Source organism: Bactrocera tryoni, chromosome 1, assembly GCF_016617805.1.
Source record: "Bactrocera tryoni isolate S06 chromosome 1, CSIRO_BtryS06_freeze2, whole genome shotgun sequence".
Lineage (NCBI taxonomy): Eukaryota > Metazoa > Arthropoda > Insecta > Diptera > Tephritidae > Bactrocera > Bactrocera tryoni.
This window is the reverse complement of record NC_052499.1, coordinates 75,307,113-75,330,802: the sequence shown is the minus strand read 5'-3', so window position 1 is coordinate 75,330,802 and position 23,690 is coordinate 75,307,113. Positions and strand designations below refer to the sequence as shown.

The following is a 23,690-nucleotide window of genomic DNA, read 5'->3' as shown; positions in this document are numbered from 1 at the left end:
AAATGTAAACCAAAGGTACAACCTATGGAAATATGAAAAAAACTAGGTGTCTTAAATCTAAATTTTCTTGATAAGCTTTTCTTCGTATAAAAAACAAGGGAAAAAACAAATTTTTAAAATTTTGATAAAATTAAGGAAATAAATTTAAAATGCATTTTAAATTATAAAACTATAATGTTCATAAATATTTACAATTTAAAACTAAATCAACCCCCCAAGAGATATAAATCTTTGGCTGCTTTCTGTGAGTAGCTACATGCAATTTATTTTCAAATTTTATTTCCTATCATATATTCTAGTCTCATATTTGCGTATTTACGCATATCTTAAAATGTCTAATGCCAGTTCACCTTCCTCGAAATCTGATATGTTTGCAAGGTATTTCATTAATTCTATAGAAGATCGAGTTCTCTTGAATTGAAATTTGGAGTTTTGAATTATGTTTGAATTTCATGATTAGTAGCACAACATGCTGAAACAAGCTCTATACTCGAGGATTGATAAGCTAAAAAGCTAAATGATTAAAAATAAAAATTTCCCAAACTCAATTACAGAATCAGTTTGAAAGCAAAATTTTAGTGGTAATGCGCCTAGATGTAGGCAACGTTTATTCTTGTTTGTTCTGACTTGTATGGTTGGTATATAAGTGCATTTTATTACCTACTTTTTTCAATAATCTTTCTTCGACAGATCACGCGTGAGTCGTTTAAGCTGCCATGCTATTTTTGTTCAGTATTGTTTGGCATTTCATCATGGAAAGACTTAAGCCTGAGCATACTAGTTTACAAATCGTTCAACTTTATAACGGAAATTCACGTTCTATATAGAATGTGTTTCGCGCGTTTCGCTCAACCTATGGTCAACATAATCGGCTACCAGCATTCATTACTGGATGAAATTCGACGGTATAGACCACGTCAAGTACGCAGTGAAGAAAATATAGCACGAAGAGCGTGGAGAGTCATTTCGGCTCCTATCGCAGCAGCACGCACTGACGTATTGAACGACTTGACATATTTTATGTCGAGATCGTAAATTGAAAGCGAATAAAATACAGCTTGGGTAAGAACTGAAGCTGCTCGGCCTCGTTCGCTCTATGACCTCTTGAAAAGTTCCAAAAAGATCCGACGATTTCGAGTAAAATTTTTTTCAGCAATGAGGCCCTTTTCTAGCTCAATCGGCTTGTAGACAAGCAAAATTTCCGCATTAAGGACGAAGAGCAACCTGAAGAGATTCAAGTGGTGCAATTTCATACAGAAAAATACAACGGTTTGGTGTGGTTGTGGTGTGGAATCATCGATCCATATTTCTTCAAAAATGATGCTGGTGAGAACGTAACCGTTCGTTATCGCGACCGTTATCGCGCAGAGAGAACCGACTATTTGATGCCTGAAATTGAAGCTCGTAATCTCAGCGACATTTGGTTTCAACAAGATGACACCACTTCCCATATATCACGTCAATTAATGGATTTATTGATAGAAGCCTTAGAGCAGAAAATTTCACGTTTTGGACGGTCAATTGACAGCCAAGATCATGTGATATCACAACGTTAGACTACTTCCTTTAGGGATATGTAAAGTCTGAAGTCTATCGATTCAGGTCTTTATCACGCGTGTCGCCAGCTAAAAGTCGAATTGTTGGAACGAGTCATCGAAAACTGTACTCAACGGATAAACCATCTGAGACGTAGCCGCGGCCAACATTTGAAAGAGATAATCTTTAAAAACTAAAATAAATAATAAAATTCGAACGATAATAAGCATTCTTCATTAAATTTGAAGTTTCTGTTTTTTTTTCTTTAGAAGAAGTTGAAAAAAAATTGAAATGAATCACCTTTACATCTATCAGTTGATATTACACAAGGAGAAACTTCTACAATGAATTACTTTAACCTTTAGTTGAGTCTTTCATCATGTTAGATTGGAAAGGCTTTTATAATTTTTCTTAGCTTATTTCCGAGTAAACGGGACAAGCCGACAATATCACCCAAACCTTATGATTTAAATGGGTTCAAATAGTTTTCAAAAGTCCTCCCAAGTCCAATTTATCTGCATACACTGTATAAAATATCTCATATATGTGGAGGGTATAAAAATATGATAGAAAACATACCAACTAAAAAATGTTCTCAAGTCAAGAGCAACAAAACTTTTGGCAATTTATTTGTCATGTTTATTGGCCCCCACACAAAATGTGAGCGAACTATTAAATCGGCTGCATTTGGGCGTTTATTGTACATATGTATGTATCATAGTATTGATAGTGGGCGTGCTAATGTGGATACTCCTTACATTTAAGGCTAATAATATAATTGTTGTTGTGTTGCTATTGCGCTACTTACAAACACTTTCCCAGTTAAGTACAGCTAACTGGCAAGAATCTCAACTCCACTTTACTACTAGTTAATATGTATGCACAAGAAAACTACTAAAATAACAACAATAGCAGTAGTTTTGAAACAAAGTTTCCTTTTATTACAGTTATTCGGAAGTTCAAAGTTCACGGCGAAGCAAGAGCACAGTACATACTTACTTTAAAGAAGCTACAAAGGAAATGGGCAGTGATGAGCAGAGCTGCGAGCATTCAACTTGTAGTAAGGCGGTAATTTAGGACTTTTGTCGCAATGTCAACAAACTTTTCCTTTACTGGGGATCATGCAACATGCAACTTTCGCTTGCCAAACGCAAAACGATAATCAACAATGAAGTTCTCTCGTTTTAGTGGGTGAGCACATAGCTCGATGACGGTAACTTTCAATGGAAATTCCCAACTGCAGACACACATATACACCAGTTTAACTCATCCGCTTGCGCACCCACTACACTGGCGCGTTCTAACTTTGCTGGCGGTCGCTGTGTTGGCGGCAAAAGTGAGTGAAGTTCATAATGACAGCATTTCCAGAAATCATTTGCATGAGCTGGCAATCGGGTTTACTCTGCTTTGTTTCTTCGGTGGATTATGGCGAAGTTGAGCGCATGAAACCGATGAGGCAACCAACTGATGATTCTTTGAAGATGAACTTTATTAACTGAACGTTGCAGCTGCTGCAAGTTAATTGCTGCAATTTTACAAACATTTTTGCGGGTCGTACGAAGGTTGGCATAATTGTGAACAAAACTTGCTTTAGAGTGTTATTAAAAATAAAAGATTGTATGCAAGAACATTGCTTTGTGTTCGTATTTTATATATTATCGAAGTAATTATTTAAGATTGTAATGTTTGGTTGTAAAAAAGAGGGTACTACATGATTAGATAGGGTATACTATATGTAGTAGTATACTAATTATCGAAAATGTTTTGCATTTCTTTCAAGAAATGCATTAAGATCATATTTTGGTATTCACGAAAATAGTCTCTCTGTTCTTTCTAACAACTTAGAAAGCGTATTAAAAATTTTGGTTCCTTTTGAAGTTTACTTTTGCTATATTAATAAATGTTTACTACACATCTGTTAGATTAGGGGCCTTAACCTTGCGGTGAAGCTCACGAAAGTGCTAATTGCGAAATTCGTTGTAATGCCAAAAGCTCCTAAATATGGATCAAAAGGCTTATGTATCAATTTTAACTCATTTCCCCATTCATTTTAAAATAGTATACAAGAATCATTACATTTTCACGGAACATTGCGATAGTCTTAAGATGAAAATCAAAATATTTTGTTGGCTTATATCAGTCAGACGCTTAATCGACTTTTATAAAACTCATTTTACGTTGCAAAATACCTTCCATCTTTGATATCTCTTGCTGACAAGCTATCTTTGAAATTTTCAGTTTCAAATGCAGGAATGAATGAAATATCTTAAAAAAGTGTTGTTTGAAGACAACATTTCTGAAAAAAAAACTTGATATTCGATTTATTCTTTGTTATGGACAACCACATCGACAAAATTAAGGAAATTGTGTTCTAAAGTCGTTTCAAAGTGCCAGCTAAAAGATAATGGAGATTCCAAACACTTTTATGGTTCGAGAACGATCGATCGACATTTTAAAAGATTATTAAGGTAAAATCACTTGCAGTTAGACTCGCAACAAAACAGAATGAAGCTTTTTTCCACAATAAAATCTTGCCTGCCGACGAAACATGGAGACAAGTCGTCGCTCAGCCATTTATTTTCATAGGTGCTCAAGGTTTTTTGTTCTCTGCGACAGAAAGTTAAATATCGGATTTGTGAATTGGTAAAATCCTTCACTTAAGAGGTTTTGAAAGTCAGAAAAATTTTTATTTTTTTATTATGGATTTGATTTTGGACAAAATGGCGGTTTTTGCGCGGAGTCGTTTTTTATGGAAAATGTATGGGCTTAAAATATCAAAATTAATATCAGAAATCGTATCTCTTCAGCATCTAAGAAAGTTGTATGAATATTTAAATCCCGAGCCGTTTCGCACAAATTTTTTCAGCGATTATAAACAGCGATTTCAGGGAAACTCCTTTAGAGTTTTGAGAGCCGATTACAATCAGTCAAAATTATATCATATATCCTAAAGAGGATTAACATTAAATTTTCGGAGACTATTTTTCAAACGAAAAAATCGATTTTTGAAAATTCAGAAGGGGACTTAATATCCTAGTGGCAATAATAAATATTAGTATTAGACTTCAGGTGATGTTATCTTTAATAGTTCTGCTTAAACTATGGAATTCTGATATTTCCTAAATATTATCATCCAAGTTACTTGAAAGCAGAGATCAAATAGCAAATAGCATAGCATTTCATGCCTTATATTGTTACAGTTTCGATATCGAACCTATTAAACTCTTAAGGAAACATTGTAAAAATTATAAAAAAATCTCTTCCAAACCCTAAAGCACTAAACAGATTCTGTTATTGTATAGCCTTAAAGCTCTTTAAGCACGTTCGAGTGAATCTTCCGGCATGTACACATATGTGTGTATGTATAGAAAAGATAATGAATGAAAAATATTAGAAAAATATACGAATGAACTACTTCAAAAATATTAAAAAGCAAATTGTGCAATATTTTCACTTTCAGACGAGATTAATTAAAATTGCGCTCATGCCACGACTTTCGCTTTTATTAACACTTCAGAAAGCACTTGAAACTCTTTTTCGGATTTTAATTGTGAATTTCATCATTATGCAAGTTTTCATTTCAAACAAAATTTCGTATGCGGACACAAGCACTCACACACTTCAACGGCGCTGAAAAATGAACAACAACAAAGGGCAAATAAAAAAGTATGTGCAGCAAATCCAACAATAACAGCTAGACGCCCACTAGAATATCGAAGCGCCCTAAAGCACGCTTCTCTGCTGGCACTTTGCAACATTGTTGCACACACATACACATTTTACAGTTATCCATAGCGGAGATTTGAAGGCATTTGCATTTGCCGCACGCTTCTTTGCGCTGTTGCATGCCACAACTTCGGTTTAAGTGCAGCTATGGTAGTGTATTGAGGTCTGTAAGGTGGCAAAAGCGCAGCTGAGTAACGCAGACGCACTTAATCTCCATTACCAATGACGCGTCTGGCGTTACTTAGCACGCAAAACACTAACACCGAGCAAAAGCGAAAACACAAAACAACGAGCGGGTACTAACACTGTTGCTGCCAGTCTCCACACAGGCACACACACATACGCCAATTATATTTATACAAATGGCGGGTCTGCGCTGCCTCAGCGCCCTCATTTGGGGCATTTTGATTAAAACTTTGGCGCCAGCACTTGAAATGCATAAAAAGCATTTCTTTATTTGCGCCAAAACGACAACAACAACAATAACAGGAAGACTGGCAGTTTTACACAATGGCATAAAATATGTATGTATGTATGTATGTGTTCGTCTATAGTGGCATGACTGTCCCCATTTTTCCAGAAATTTTAATCAAGCATAACTCCATAGCCGCAAGCCGGATGGCCGATCCGCCTTGGTGAAGGGGAAGTTTATTGAAGTTGCTGTTGTTGTTGTTGTTGTTGCCGCTGTTGAAGGGTCCGCTTCGTTCGTGTATCGGCACTGAAGTGGCATATTAGTTTTGTCTGAAATTATGTTTGCCCGTCTATTTACAAATACAACAATTTATGGTGAAGGGATTCTCTCGCCAGCAGCTAAGAGTTCTTACTCTACCACTAGCAGGTTTTCTTCTTTATCGCCAAAGCTGGCTGCTCTACCACGTTAGCAGATTGAGTAATAAAGTAAAGTAGTAAAAGTAAATTGCTTTCAATTTATGCTGCAACATTTCATTGGCTTTGAAGCGCCAGCCAGCAGCAGCGGTAATATCGACTCACAAGCACCCCAACAGCAAGTTTCGATTATTCATAGTTATTCGAAAATATAAATATGCACATAAATTCAAAGAAATATATAGAATTGTCTCTAAGTATTTATAAATTTGTAGTCATGCAAATATTTATTCATTCCCTCTCCCTTTGCTCGCATACTCAAAGCAGACATTTCTCATCGCTTTTATTTCCCTTGCGATAAGTCTGCATACAATTAAACTATTCAGATATTAATTTCATTGCATTTACTAGGAGGGAAACGGATTTTGTACCCAATGTGTGGTGAGTTCATAAATGCATTTTGGATTATTTAAATATTGAACGACTGCTTGATGACCCTTGAACATTTTTTGCAGCTAACTTTGCCATGATTAGACATCTAGAAATATTTAGAGTATTAATAAGTTCCCACCGCAAATTTTTCGGACTCTTTGCGTCTAAGCGCTGTGATTTTGGCGTTCTAGCCCCACTTTGGTTTCGGTACAGCAACAACAAGTACCGTATAATTAAATCTATTTTTCTTCTTCCTTTTTTATACGGATAATGAAATCTCGATTATCACTTTATCATGCGAGAGTATAAAATGTTCGGTGACACCCGAACTAATCCCTTCCTTACTTGTTCTTCTTCCTTTTTTATATTTTGATATAAATATTGTAAGAACCATCCACTCCTTGGTTTTTGCTCTTCTGTAAATCATAAACAATATTTTATATTAAGCATACACCATTATTTATGGCCTGTGGCTACTTCTCGGAGAGTACTGGCATATAACTCTGATCTGCAAAACAAAACCTTTTGAAGTTAACTGTTTCGAGTGTTGGTCGTTCTACAGACCAAAAATTATAAACTCTAGCTCCGAACTTGAAAGATCAACAACTTGTCAGACAACCCAAGTCCGCACAACACAAAGAGTGGGAGAATCTACATAGATCTAAGTAGCTTGGTAAATGTAAGTGTTATTATAACAATTTTCAGCCACTTTAAAAGATTAAAAGTAAAGAGATGCCTACATTTAGGCGCATTGTAATTATAAATATCTTTAGCTCAAATTTTAGCCGAGTCAGACACCTAATTAAACCCTTAGATATTATTGGCCTTGAAGTGAGGCAACTTACCATAACTATTATATTTATTTTATATTTAAATATTATAGTTATTACCAAATTTTTTACTCACAAGAAATTTTTACATATTTATAAAAATGGGTATTTTTGAAATATGGAAGAAGGCAATTCGAAAATAGTACATTTTAAAGAAGAATATTTTTAACTTAAAGTTTGAACTTAGAGAATATGATTAATTGTATTAAAAAAAATTTGTGAATTTGAAAAACAAAAATATTGTGCAGATATTGTTTTTAAAGCAAATAATTTATTTAAAATGAAAAAAAAAATATATTGTAAAAATTATAAGAAAATTTCAACCATACGAATTAAAGAGTTTAAGAAATCTCATATAAATATTTTAATATTTTCAACTTTATTACTTTTTTTGTACTATCACAAATTATTGCTTACATAATTTTTATATTTCTTTAATAAATAAAAAAATATTTTTATTTTAAATTTTTACATTTTTTTAGAATGAAAAATTAAAAAAAAATATTTTCTAATTATAAATTATAATTTTGGAATTTTTTTTGTATTTTTTTATATTAGAATTTCTAAAAAAGCCTTAAATGTAATATACATATACATATGTATATAAAGTATATATGCGTTGGGTATAAAAAATTTGGTTTCATTTGAACTTACGACTGCATTACTATTTTATTGCTTCAACTCGTACAAGATTTTATGAGAATTATTGCGGTTTTCAAACTGTCTCAGTGTCGGCACTTCCTACAACGTCGCTCAAATGTACATAGATATTGCTTACTGAGTTCAATTTTCATTGCTTTGAGAAAATTCCGTGCGCCTTGCCATCTGCCTCCCCAGCTAAGATACAATTTTCCAACGCTGTTTGAATAGTCATACGCACTTTGCTCGTGAGCGTCATGGCATTTGTATTGATTCTAAATAACTGACTCGCATCATATCTGTGGACATATACATGTATATATGTATGTAGGTTTAGGCTTTTCTGGTAGACTTAATCTTGATTTAAATCAATGCAGCAACAAATTCTTTAGCGAATAATGACAAATGAAGCCATAGAAAACGCATGCTTACATGTATGTATGTGTGTGTATGGAGTATGTATGCACGTGCACTCGGTATCAATACGCGCCGCCGTCGTTGAGTCTCTCAGTTGTCAATGAAAATGGCAAGCATGCGAAAGAAAACCTTACCCGGAAGATATTATGGCGTGGCCAACGTGTCAATAATATAAGCGGATATTACTGCAAATAGTTAGTTGCTTCAAATGTAGTTATATATTGTATTTATGTGTATATCATATACATATAATTGTTATAGACGGTGGAAAAGATGCGTGAGTTCACGGTGCAGATTTTACAACTAACTCCAAAGAATATTTTAAATCAAGTTATCCAATGACAATGAATGTAGCTCAGATTCAATAATGAAGAAGTAAAAAATCAATCTCAGTATCTAACCGATTCACTTTATACGGATTGTTCTAATCTCAGTGAAGATCGTTTTCTAAGAAAAGTTGAATGTCCTAGAATATTTTTAATCCAACAATTTTTTAGTTAAAAAACTCTTGAAGTGACTCCAAAGCCAGTGGCTCAAGCGTTTCAATCTTAAGGACTTAGTGTCAAAACAGAATTTCAATCTATCTTCAATATCATCTATTTATCTTAAGTTGCTTTCGAAATCTATTTTCCAGCCTTTATCATGTACTACGAGTCTCACTATAAGCTGTAGCTTTTTGCCGGAAAAGTAGTCCACAACTATAACAAGTCAAAAATCTCTGGGGGTCGCTTTGAGACGCTCTTATAAAAATAAATACTTTTATCAAGCTGACGATGATCATAGACGTTAAAGAACGGTTGTATACTTGTAGTACCCCGATCTTCAGTAAATATGGTCTAACAGCATCATACAATAAGTGAGCAAAAAAACAAAAGTTGAGAGACATACGTACATTAGAGCGGGTCGATTTACAGATAGCCAAAAAAACGGAAAAATCGCGTTTGCGGCAAATGTTTTACAGATCATTCTGAACAACTTGATCCAAGAGATTATAGTTCTAAAACCGATTTTGGCCCAGCGAATTTTAAGGAGAAATTTTTTAGGAATTATAAAAGTTTGTTCGTCAGTTTTCTAGATAACCGAACGAAATTTAGTACATAGAAGCATTTTGATATTCTATTGATCGTTTGTCGGAATCGGCCAGCTGAAACAACTACATCACATATCCCGTAACAACCAATTTTTCAGATTTTTCAAACTTTATCTTGAAAATCGCTGGCTCCAAAACCGTTTTAGACCCATACTCTATTAGGCATAGTTATTCAGAATGATCCATAGAACATTCGTTATTTTACCGAAAAAAATCGACCCGCTCTAATGTACTGTTCGAGATCTTATATCAGTACATCATAAAGATTCTTAAAGGAACCCCCTCGCTCTCAAAATTTCTTAGAGATATATCCACATTTCATAGCAATACTTTCTACAATCTACAACAAAGCTTAGACCTTACTGTTCTGTAAATTCTGTTACAGAAGCTTTAATTTTTCTCACAGCTCACAACTTAAGAACTTAATTTTGCTTTTTATGCAGTAATTCCATACCAAAATCCCTCAACACAATCGCTATATACAAAGTATATTATTCCCTCATTTGATTGGCTTCTCTATGCAATTTATGAACTTCTAATTGTCTGCAGCTGCCGGAGAGAATATAAAAAGTAAAATGGCGCCAACGTCAAAGCCAACAAATTCGAATGAAACTATAATTTAATAAAGTCGCTCGGTAGTCGGTGAAAAATAGATTACGCCACGTGAGTAAAGGGGTGTAAAGGGAGCAGGGATACTTGTGGAAATATGGAAAAAATAATATAGTATGTGAAGAAACAAACATGTGTTGAAGCTCAACAGTTATTAGCGGCTGACGGAGTCGGAGTTGGAGTGCACATGCAGCGCTGATTATTTTCTACGAGGCAGGGAGCGAATGTGAAGAAAGCCCGGGATGTGCTGCAAATTGCAGAAGAAGCCACACACAAGCAGCAGCAATAAATATTAAGTGCTTACACACACATACACATATGTATATGTATATGTTTACTATTTGTGCAACTGACAACGGCAACTTTGGAAAAAGCGTAATGCAGCAGCGGCTGTTACACTTATACACGCACATGCACACACATACAAATGTGCATGCGCATTTTCATGCTCAAATATGTACTTACGGCTATATATGCCTGCCTTGCACTCGAAGTTCCATAAACATGTGTTTCCAGGAATGAATCGATTTGGAGTTTGGTTGAAGCTGCACAACACAATGACTTGTGTGTGGGTACGCACGAATACACAGGCACACACACATGCAATGTATGTATATGTAAATATGTATGCGCTTAAGTGCTTGCTGCACTGGCATTTGTGGCGGCATGCATGTAAGTTACTTAAGCTGCATAAACATCTATCAAGAACAACTATAACAGCTACAACCACAAAAAGAACAACTGTAAAACCAACAACAACATAATAGAGTTTCAGCCGTTCAAGACGTGCATTGACCATGAAATGCAACAAGCTGCGCAAGTTGCCAACATTCATTCTTTATGATAAATGAGCTGAGCTGCAACCCACCACACATACATACAAACACACATAAGAGAATGTATGTATAAGTGTTTGTTATAGTCTGCGTTTGTGCTTTGCTTGGGTGCAACATTGTGGTGGCGGCAACATGCTGTTAGTTTGTTGCGCTTACACTGCAACACAGTTCACTTGCACACATACATACAAACACACACATATATAAACTTCCATTTAAACTTCCACTTGGATGCTGCTTGCGCTGGTGTTCAAATGAGTTTCTTGACTCCTACAAAATTTCTTACAACAACAATTTATTCTTAAAAAAAAGTTCTTCAAATTGGTGGCAGCAGTTACAGCAACTGTAAAAACATGTATTTTGTTTTTGTCTTTCTTCGCTTTTAATTTCTCCGCTTTTCTTCCAGGAAATATCAAAGGTTAAATGTCCACATATTTGGGCACGTTTCGTGGCGGTGATCCGCAAATACACATAAAACTGTCACTTGGCCAACAACTTTATTACTTAAAGTTTTATTTATCGCTCGACAATAAATTAACGCCCAACAAATATACAGACATACATATGTAGTTATATAAACCCCAAATATATTTAGTAATTGAGTTACTGCGCTCCCTGAAGCCAATACATGCGCTGAGCATGTCGGTTAGTATGAAGGCTGCTAAAGTAGTAGTTTTTCCAACAAAATCCCGAAAACTGGCGTTTTTGTTGTAATGCTTGTTATGTTTTATTACTTTATGCCTGCGCATAATAATATTAGTTAACAAAGTTAGTAAGTTTTTTCGTAGAACCCTGTTAATTAGCACTATTTTGAGAGTAGGCCTTCAAAGCTGCTAAAATATTAATTGTTGTTTCTGCAGTCAAATGTTCCTTATGTTGCTACAACTACAAATTTTCGACTGTTGTTGTTTGAAGCTGCTTCACACATTTATTGCAAGCGCAGTTTCATTTATATAGAATACACTGGAGGCTAAAAAAATAGAACTAATTTATTGAAAATAAAAAAAAAATATTTAAAAAAATATTTTTAAAAACATTTTTGTTTTTCGTAATAAATTATGATGAATTTAACCTATTTTATTTTAAATTTTTTTGATTCCGAACTTAAGGAATTTTAACCATGACTTAATAGTTTGATGGCGTTTCTTATCATTATATATGTAAGTACATTGGAGTGGTAAAAAAACTCATGTTTTGAAGACATTGTTCCATTGACTAATAAAATAAAAAAGACAAGAAAAAACATTAACTTCGCCTGCACCGAAGCTAATATACCCTTCACAAGTGCATTTCTGTTAGTAGCTATGTGTCCAGTTTGTATGGAAGCTATATGCTATAGTAATCCGATCTGAACAATTTTTCGGAGATTATATTGATACCTCAAGCAGTAATCGATGTCAAATTTCGTGAAGATACCACATCAAATACGAAAGTTTTCCAAACAAGCCCTTGATTCCGATTGAACGGTTTGTATATGCTATAGTTAACCGATCTGAGCAATTTCTTCCGGTATTACATTATTATTTTAAGCAGTAATTCATGTCAAATTTCGTGAAGATATCTTGTCAAATGCAAAAGTTTTCCATACAAGAACTTGATTCCGATCGTTCGGTTTGTATGGCAGCTATATGCTATAGTAAACCGATCTGATCAATTTCTTCGGAGATTACATTGTTGCCTTACCAAAATACCAAATTTCGTGAATCAAATGCAAAAGTTTTCCATACCAGCACTAGATTCCGATCGTTCAGTTTGTATAGCAACTATATGCTATAGTAAGCCAATCTGAACAATTTTTTCGTATATTACAGTATTATCTTAGAAAATAACCTGTGCCAACTTTTGTGAAGATACATTGTCAAATGTGAAAGTTTTCCATACAAGAACTTGATTCCGATCATTCAGTTTGTATGGCAGCTATAAGTTATAGTGGTCCGATATCGGCAGTTTCGACAAATGAGCAGCTTCTTGAAGAGAAAATGACGTTTGCAAAATTTCAAAACGATATCTTAAAAACTGAGGGACTAGTTTGTATATATACAGACAGACGGACAGACAGATGGCTAAATCGGCTCAGCTCAACATACTGACCATTTACGTATGTATTTTATAGGGTCTTCGAATCTTTCTTCTGGGTATTACAAACTTCGTGACAAACTTAATATACCCTGTTCAGGGTATAAAAATAGTTAATGCTTTGAAACGATTACGTTTACGAAAAAATCGTGAGAGACCATTTTGTAGAGCATTCAATTTCCTATAAAGTCTAGGAAACGAAATAATTTTCAAGTAGTTTGAAGCGAGATACAAATATCCCTATCTGCTAAAAAGAAAAAATAGAAAACCGTTAAGCGTTAGAGTGAAGAGGACCTTGCCGTTACTATTAAGAGCTTATATTTGGAGAGCCTTTCTTAGAGGTGTCTATCAATCAATTTTTCAGAGTACCAAGCGAGAAAAAAATCAAACGAGTTTTTTTTGACCCACCCTATTTTACATACACATTTCCAACTATGTTCCTACCATAATTGTAGACAATGTCTTAATATTTTTCATATTGAAAGAATTGCCTACTTTCAGCATAAAAATTTAAGGGATTACATGGGTTTACGGGTTTCAAAAAATCGATTTTTTTATTGTCTTGTTAAATTCCACAACACCTCTAGAATATTGTCCTAAATTTTCAAGTTGATCTGAGTAATAGTTTCGGAGATGCAGCCTTGAGAACTTGTGCGCTCGAAGCTCCCCGTCTTTAAACACGTTTTTCTCGAAACTGTATTTTTGACGTCGGTTGGCAAGATTTCTCGAGAACTACTCAACCGATTTTCATAGAAATTAACACAGGTCTTAAAGACTTGGACAATGGATTTTTCTTTCGATTATAAAAAAATGTCGCGAAATTATCGTTTCTAAGTAAAAATGACTGCCAAAAATCCACTTTTGACTTTTTTCCTTCGTCCAAGTTCTATGTAAGTTATTTTTTCATTTTAGATGATCCTATAACGAATTATCTTACCAACGCGGGGGCATCGTTTTTCTGAGTGGTTACCGGAAATGTCGTCGCAAAGGTCGAGTTTAAAATAATAAAAAGTTCGAATAAATATATTTAATATAATACAAAAATGAGAAAAAAATTGTTGAAAAAAGGCTGTTTTTTACCCGAGAAGACCCATGTAATCCCTTAAGAACAGAACATCTGCACATGCTGACAGAGCCGTCTCTTTTTCCAATCCGCACACTGTTACTACTTCCATCTGCATTTTATTATGTTATCTCAGTATATAAGCATTATAATTATTTATCTCCATATCAGATGTTATTTGTGGCCCGTGTTATATGATTCAGCATTAATCAGGCTTAAAACAGACTGCATGTTACCGTGGGTTTGGCAATGAGCGCCAGCCAATTCCTCACAAAGTCAATATTGTATATTGGCAACATAAATTAAACGCTGCGGTGCGCCAAAAAATACAACCATAAAACATAAACAAAAACAATGCTGGTATTCAGTATTAATTGAAGGTAATTAATCGCCATGCAAATGGCATTATTCAGACATTGTATTGAATACTCAAATGGATTTGCACAACGGCGCCCAGACGCTGGTGGCCAGATTGCCAGGATTTTCACCCACAGCATGGGTTTTTTTCATGTTTTGATGAGCTGGTGGATGATAGCAATACTGAAATTCATACATATATGGATTGCAATTGAAATTAATTTGAGATTATTAAAAGGTATTAAAGCAAGGATTTACGTGTTAATTTTTTAAACTGGTTGGAACTTTAAAAATTTATTACATTTTTCTGTAAAAGAAGCGGCGTAAATATATAAACTGTATTAAATTAGTTAACAATCTTCATAGTTCTTAAATTTGTATAAAAATATATTGTTATGGTAGTCGAAAAAATCGTTTCGTATTTTGTCAATAGATGTCGTCGCAGTCGTATATGTCCAGTGCTACCAATCACATTGTGTGATACCATATAGTGTTTGAAAGGTGAGACTTTAAGCTTCATTTAACCAAGAAAAAGTAACCTCAGGGAAGTTGAAAAAAAGTTACAGCTGTTTAAAAATTAGTGAAAATAATGAAGAAATTCGCTATATTTTGAAATTTTTGTACAAAAAAGGGAAGAATGCCACGCAAGCCACCAATGAATTTTGTGAAGTTTGCGGAGACGATGCTGTGTTCGTGTACCACAACAATGGTTCGCTCACTTCCTCTCCTGATGAAAGTTTTACACTGACAGAATAATGTCCCTAGCGGAAAAATGGCAAAAAGAGTTGTTTATTTATTTATTATTATAAATATGAAAACAAAATAAGTTGAAGATTGAATCGAAATACAAAAAGACTTTTTCGACAATTATCTGTCTATATTGAATAAGTATGAGTCTAATATATTTCTGACAGATATCTTGTCATTGCGGCGCATCGCATATAATCACAAGAGCGCTTTATGAGTATGGCGCCCAATCAATTTGCTATAGCCACTAAAATCTCAATAAAGCGCAATTATTACAAGAAACTAAAAAAATTAAATATATTTATTTAGAAATAAAATAGACATAAAAAATTAATAACTGCCGTCTGTGCATCGCAACAATCTCATAAAACTATTTCAATTAACAATTTCTTGGCAATTCGCGATGCTGAGCGGCACTGAAGCGCTCAATAGCAGGCCACACGCCGCTCGCTGATTCATGCGAAGAGTCGGAACAGCCGCCCGAACACACAACAATTGTCATAAATATTCAATAATCTATGTATTTATGTATGTATGTGTGCGGAGTGCAGTCGAGTGATGCAATTCTTAAAAATAAACAAATGAAATTTTGTCGCTAAAAGTCAACCATAAAATTTGCCTGTTTGTATACATTTGGTTGTAGTTCAAGCGCGGCAACAGAAGCAAAAGCATAACAGAAAACTTGTCGAGCGCATTTTTCTTGTGCTGACGGGTCCATCAAACAGACCACAAACATACATAGCACATATGTACACATGAAGATGGGAAATGTGTCACAGCGGCGCACAAATGTGTTTAGCAGATGTCGCAAGCCACGAAGCAACAAGCTAATTTTATGTAAGCATTTGGGAGAAATTAATAATTTTATATATTTTTGCATTTTGCTTGCGTACCTACAAACTTAGTAGAATCTAGCCGCAAGCTTTGCAGGCAGCCGAAATTTAACCGGTTTGTAGCAGTTTGTGTATGTCGCATTAATACTATTTTATAAAAAAAAGATGTATGTATGTACTATATATATGCATATGTGCCTGGCTAAGCTTATTTTCTGCTGAAACAATTGCTTGTGGCCCCCTTGTTTAGAATATTTCATATTCGAATAAATTTATAAATATTTTGATTAGCTCAGATTTCCGCAAGTCGAGCTCAACGCATTCTCGCTTTCTCAAAGATAAGCAGAAATATAAAAATTCATGAGTAATTCATGTATCAGTTCAAAATTTTAAAGCTTATGAATCATTCATGCACTTAGCGACTAGCTCCGATTTTGAGTTTATACAATAATTGAAGTGTGAGCCTAAAAATAAAAAAAGAAAAGCGAAAGCTCAGGAAAACTTTTATAATAAGTATATTTCCACTGAGCCTTCGACCGAGCTTTCATGCTTTCTGAGTTTTATATGAGCTTTTGCTTTAGCCTACATACTCTTATGAATTTTATTTTAGCTTTCACGTGAAAAGTTCATCACAAGCATTCATTATGACAGTTATTTTAAATAAAATTATTTTGAGCTTTCGCTATAATATTTTGTTTAATAGTAAATTTGTTAACTTTTCCATGTAAAATATGAGCTTTCACCCGAGCTTTCATACTTTTTGCTTTTTATATGAGCTTTCCCTTTAGCCTTCGTACTCATATAATCTTTATAAAGCTTTCACGTGAAAAGTTCATCATAAGATTCATCACAGCTTTCATTATGACAGTTATTTTAAACAAAGTTCTTAAGAGCTTTCACTATAATATAAGTTTAATAGTGAATTTGATAAATTTTCCCTGTGAAATAATAGCTTTCGCCCGAGCTTTCATACATTCTAAGTTTTTTATGAGCTTTTGATTTAGCCTTCATATTCTCTTGAACTTTATAGCACCTTTCACGAGAAAAGTTCATCACACCTTTCATAATGCCAACTTTATTAAACAAAATTCTTAAGAGCTGTCACTATAATATAAATTTAAGTAAATTTAAATAAAATTTTTTGGAGCTTTCTATATATTTCACTATAAAATAATTTAGTAGTAAATTTGATAAACTTTCCATGTGATATACGAGCTTCTGCCCGAACTTTCACACTCTCTTAGTTTTATATGAGCCTAAGCTTAAGCCTACATACTCTTATGAAATTTATAATAGCTTTCACGTGAGCTTTTGATTTGTTGTACGAATTATATAATAGACTGAGCCTGCATAATTTCTTTTATTTATCAAAAATCACAGTTTCTTGTATTATATTTAGTTTTCAATTTGCGCCACTCTAAAGCTGTCTCACTTCTACATACCTAAATACAAATCTACGTGAATTCTGAATTTGCAAAATCTATTCGAGTTCAACGCCATCAAAATTACAAATGACTTTATATTGCTACTCAACAGTACTCATAATTGTAGTAGTCGGTAATAAAATATACGCACGCTTATTATATATTTTATCAGTTTGAAAAGCAGCACTTCATCGGTTAAATACCTCGCCGTTTTTCGATCATATCAACAGCCATTGGAAAACGCATAAAAATGCCTAGGCGCTTACATACATAGTTGCCACTTATGATATCGAGAATTATGGCCATGTTGTGCCTTTTCGTTACAACAACAATAACACACACATAGGTAAGCGCTACAACATAACTCGTCCCGCTGTCTGACTGTCGACGCAATAAATTTTTCGTTTATGTTGACGCACACCTTTAAGCCGCTTAAGTGGTTATGACTCTTGATGCGCTTTGTTGTCTTTACAGCTCTTTTATTGTTATTGTACGGCGTCTCGTTGCGTATGTTAAGTAAGAAATCAGAATGTAAGTATTGAGGTATCTTTTCAATTATTCTTTATTATAGATTTTTGTATTATTATTTTATTAATTTGCCACTTTATGTGAGTAGCATGAAAAATTATCAATACGAAAAGACGAAAAGACGAAAATTGCCTCGAACACTTGCGGCTACAATGGAACCGTGTGTGCTCGTCTGTGCATATGTAACATAAGTCTGTAAAATCCTTGTCAATCAATGGCAACAGTTGACCAGCTAATTGCTGGCTGTTTGTTGCAATATTCTGGGTGCCTGAGTGAATGATGGAATGACTGAGTGTTTGTATGAGCGCTTGACTGACGCTATGACGGATTGAAACGCCATCAGATTGACAATGAGCCGGCTGCGCGCTGCATAAAAATTGTATATGCGCGTCCATGTTTTTTTATGTGGAAAAGCACTAAATGTTTATTCTTCTCTCTTCTTTTTGGCACTGGTTCGCCTGATTGTCAACATATCGCATTACAATCAAGTGGCCAGCCAGGTGTGAGGCTTTATGCAGGCCCCTAGAGATACGTGCATACATGCATACATACATCTGTCTACATACATATATACATACATACATAAATTTCATAGCATGTATCTGTTGCGTTATGTGGTTTTCTAGAAACCCCGAATGACAATAGTTTATGACTCAATAAAAATTTTCTAGGCAAAAGCGCGTGTAAAAGGTTTGCATCGTAAAATGTTTGTGGTCAAAATAAAAATAATAATAAATATGCAATTTTATTCGCGCAATTTTTATGCATTTAAATTGTTAGTCGCTGCGAAGTTTCCCACATTTGCCATAAATATGTTTGTTGTTGTAAAGTTATGTGGTTTTAATAGGTCTGACGCCTTATTACTTGCAACTAAAGAGTAAAAATCGGGAACCATAATCGATAAAATGCAAATTTTTGAGAATCAAGGTTGTAGCAAAGCTTGTCTCTGCACTTGGTGCCGATATTTTAATGAATTTAAAAATTTCTGCAATAATAGCTGTCAAAGAGTCGCCATTTTTGTGCTCACTTTCTTTAACCGTCGTTCTCTTGCCAGAAAATTTCCATGGAAAATTAGTAACAAAGTTGGCTAGTTGTATTCATTTCTCGAGAGATACCTCGCTAAAATCATATACCCGAACTTTTTGGTTCGTTCGATTCGTTAGTCGTCAACGCTTGACGAATATTAGACAGCTAGTCAGTGTTATAGACCGCTTATGATGAAAAATTCCAACGTCAAAGTGAACTTTGAAAGATTACAACCCTAATTAATTAAATGGGATTATTTTATCCTCTATATGGTATATTCATATATTCTAATAGTATATAGTTTAGTCTACGCGAGTATTATATAAACCCACTCGTTTCACGGTGCTATTGTTCCTACAATAATTTTATCTTTATTTGCCTAAATTTTATTTTACTTTGAGTTCCACTCTCTTTTAGTATTATTTATTTTTATTTCAAAAATATTGAAATTTATTTATTTAAACTTACATGATTAAGGCGTGCTGCAATCTTGGCATGCTCCTCTTGATAAGCTTTGCGTGCTTTACGTTTATCTTGTGATAAATGTGTCAGCTTTTCGCAGACAACTTCAAGTAGTTCTGCATTGCTTTTGAATTGTTTAGCTTGGTGATCCAATTCATCCATATAGGAGCGCCAGGCTTTCGTTATGAGGCTGCCTAAAAAAAAATAAATAAAATTTCCTTCAAAAAAATAAGCTTAATATACATATTTTACAATTTATAGGCAAAATAGAACTAGTTCATCTTTCACTAAAGTATAATACTGATCGCTACGTGTAAAATTGTGTCGAGAAAAAACCATTAAAGAAATCAGGATGCATAACTTTAAAAAGAAAAGAAAAAAAAAGTACTGCATTTTTTTACATAATTCCTTTTTTTCAAGCTGTAGCTGTATTCAATTTTAATTCATTTGATGATACAATAATCGTCTGGTCATGCCTCTCTCTCTCGAACCAAGATCAGAACTATAGCGTACCTCTATTTTGTATAAATATCAGGTCAGGCGGAGTTTTTCTAAGTTCTAATACGAGCTGTGTTAATGAACTGACCATCATTATTGACCGCATGAAAAAAGATAGATCAACAGCGATTGTAACAAGCTAAGTAATTAGCAGTAAGTAACCGTTCTCACGACACCCTGGTCTAAGTAACCTGAATTCTTATTCAGCCAAGGTCTGACAACTCGACAGCATTACTCGAAATTACTTGACGAATGGTTTCTGCCGCTACAACAGAAAAAACAACAAGGTAAATAAACAAATTTTTACATATGATCAAATTTGACCCGGACTGATATATTTTAATTTCTTTTATAGATCGAATCGATACATTTGTCTTTTTTTAGTACAACCTTTCTTATGTGAAAAATGTGAAATCTCACCTTCATATGTCAATTAGTGTGAGTTTAGTATCTGATTAGGCGTCGGCATGCTTGTATTGGCTCAAAAAAGGCCTACTTTGAAGGTAGCAGTAAGGGGTTATATGGTTTTTTTCGGGTCAAAAACAGCCAACCGACTTCAAAAACAGAGTTTCGAAACCTCGCTCTTAGCCTATCACCGAAACTATTATTCGGATCAACTTCATAATTTGGGACAATATTCTAGAGGTGTTGTAGAATTTCATAAGACAATAAGTCTTTTTAAGTTTTTTGAAACCCGTAAACCCATGTAAGCCTTTAAATATTTGTACTGACATACCTGAAAATGTCAGGGTCAAATTTGATCAGATGGTGGAGATTAGAGCGAAAAATTCCAATTCCTTTTGAGAAATGTGTTGATTTCTCAAGGAACTTCTTAGTTCATATATTTTTAAAAGATTTCTTTTTGTTGTAAAGTCTGTAGGTACTTGAACACTTAGGGGTTTTTGGAGAAACTCATTAATGCTGTGGATAGATTAATATTCTCTGTTCAACTTTAACAATATATGAAACTTTTGTAGGAAACTCTCATGACTATTGAACCCGAGACATTTCCTTAAAGTAGTCACTCTTGAACACTTGTTTTTAAATTATTTGAAAAATAACATTACCTGTTAGAAATTTTAGAAATAAAATTGAATGATTTTTAGAGTCTTCTGTTTTAATTTTCAATCTTTAAATCATTTTATTTCCTAACAAAATGCGGAAATCCAAAAAAAATAGCTACAAATCTTGGACAAAGCGTTTCATATGTACATATGTATGTAAGTTCGTACAAACAATAAACGAAATGACTGCAATAAACCGATTTATAGTCAAAACATTTGTTATTTGTCTTTGTTGTTGTGATATTGTGGCGTTTAAATGTTTCATTAAAATTATTTGATGTGGGAAAATTTTATAGTTGCATTAGTAGAGCAATTAAAAGCATTTTGTTGCAATGTAGACTAGTGTAAGTATGTAACTATATGAGAATATGTCTGTGTGCATGCAATCTTATATGAATTTTGTCTGCAAATAATTTTCCTTAACAACATACGATTATTGCTGACTTTTATTAGTTTGTAAGTATGTAAACATCTACATACATATGTACGTGTGTGTATGATTGTATGTGTGTAAACACAGTTATCTCAATTTTTAATTTTTTTATATATATTTATTATTTTCATTCCATTATTTATTTATTAATATATTTCTCTTGTGGTTAGCGTTTAGCGCACTTAGTCACGCTCACTGAGCGCCATTGCCACAACATAAGGAAGCAGAAAAAATTGTAATAAATCGCTCGTTGCCTGAGAGTTGTGAATGGAAACTGTAATTAATTGCAGTTGCAATTTGGTTTAATTGCCAGCAACAACTGTGCAAATTATGAATGCAGAAAAGTACATAAAACACAAAAGCACAACAACATATGTATATTTATGTATAGTATGTATGTATATAAAAGTTTGTGTGTTCCAAATGCCAGCGAAGGCGTTGAGGCTGCCAATGAAAAACCTAACCTAACCTAAAAACTCAATAATAAACAGCAAGCAAAGGAAATGTGCGATTGATCGTGCGAAATTAGTGCAAAGCAGCTGCTTGAATGCCTCAACTAATGCAAATAATTACATAAATATTCAGTTTAACACACATACATTAAAAATAAAATTGAATTTACATAATTCCCATGCCCAGTGGCAATCATAGATACACATTTTATTTACTGTTTACTAAAATTTAATATGCATTTTAATTTTTCTAGCCAAGTTCGTGGTCAAGGTTACCATAATATTTAAGCATTTTAAAAAAGTAATTACAGAAATATGTACATACATGGAAAAAAATATTAAAAAAATGAAAAAAGTAGATTATCAAAGTAAATAATACTCAAAGCTGTACTTCCACTTAAGGGGGTTCATCCATTTTGGATCTTAAAAAAGTCGAGTTTTCGTTTCAATTTAATTTTGCATGTATAACAAATGTAAATAAATTTGAGAATATTCTCCCAAATCTTTTCCATTTTGGCCGTTCATACAAAAATGCACTTAGAGCCCTTGAGCTTTGCCAGCCAACGCTAGATGCTTATAAATTACTTAAGAAAAGAAGCAAAACAAAATGTCAATTACCCGTTATTTATTTCTAAATTTCAACAATAAATCGCTAGCAGCTAGACTCTTTGTCTAAAAGTCACTTCAATCCTTCGTTCCTTCGTTTCTTTAACCTCGTCGCGTGACTTTATTGAATTTATCGCGGTAATTGCAAGTGATTAACAGTAATTTTACTGCACCTCAGAAATTCGTAGCTATGTGCATAAGTATTGTAAACACTTACGTAAATAACTGCATATTTATTTACTAATTTATATGCACATACACATACAAACATACATATAAGCTTGCTCGTGGCCGCTGCGCATGCGCCGTTTACACTCGAGATAGCGCGATCACTCGCCGCTCAGCAGCATTCCAAATCATATGCATGCACTGGCTGCCTTAGAATCGGCATTACTACTTTCAGCACTAAATAATTTAAAAAGAATTCGAAAATATCCGCCATTTATTGCTATAATGTTCGCCAGCAGCGGTAGCCAGTGCAACTATCGACTTGCTGGCGTGTGATTTGTTGCGCCCGTAAGCGTGTGTTATGTGCACATGTAATTTAAACTGCTGGATATTTATTCAAGCTGTTAGGTAATTATACGAGAAAATCAAGAAAAAATCTATTTGTAGCACAAAATGGAGCTTTCAAGTGAACTAAAATTATGCAGAAGCCATCTATTTGATATTTTGATGTGGAGATGAGGATAAAATTTGTAATTTTTTGTTTAATAAGCAACGTCGAATCAATGCAATTGCATATCAGTGAACGCTGTACAGCCAAAAACGGGTCAGTGTTCGATGCAAAACACACTCACTGGCATATTGTTCACATCACAACATGGTATCGAAAATTAGCTTGATTCATCCTTAGTCAAGCATTCATTCCAAGCCGGCGCAGTTCTCTGGGGTTGGAATCCACAAGTTGCCAGAAAGATGAAAAACGTTAACGCTTCAGGCGGGCAACACTTTGAATATTACTGCTGTATATACATATATAGTCTCACGGGGGTAAGAGGTAGAATTTTCCCGCGGTAGGGTATGCCTGTCGGAAGAGGCGACTAAAATCCCACAGTGCATATTGGACTGTTTTTTGGCTTGCCACGAATGAAAAGACAATTGAAGTTCAGCGAGCATGATGTGTGATCAACTGGTAGTAGCAAAAGCTACAAGGTTTGACCGGAAATGCAAATCTGGTA

General features: G+C 34.2%; 1 protein-coding gene across 5 annotated transcripts in view; it reads right to left on the bottom strand.

Annotated features, from left to right (window-relative positions):
* The window catches only part of LOC120781075 (tyrosine-protein kinase Fer), a 92,640-nt gene that overhangs the window by 56,847 nt on the left and 12,103 nt on the right, over positions 1-23,690 (bottom strand). For all 5 annotated transcript variants that reach the window (XM_040113223.1, XM_040113239.1, XM_040113245.1 and 2 more), the window contains exon 3: positions 19,463-19,650. In XM_040113223.1, coding sequence (XP_039969157.1) covers positions 19,463-19,650 — 188 coding nt within the window. The remainder of the gene's footprint in view (positions 1-19,462; positions 19,651-23,690) is intronic.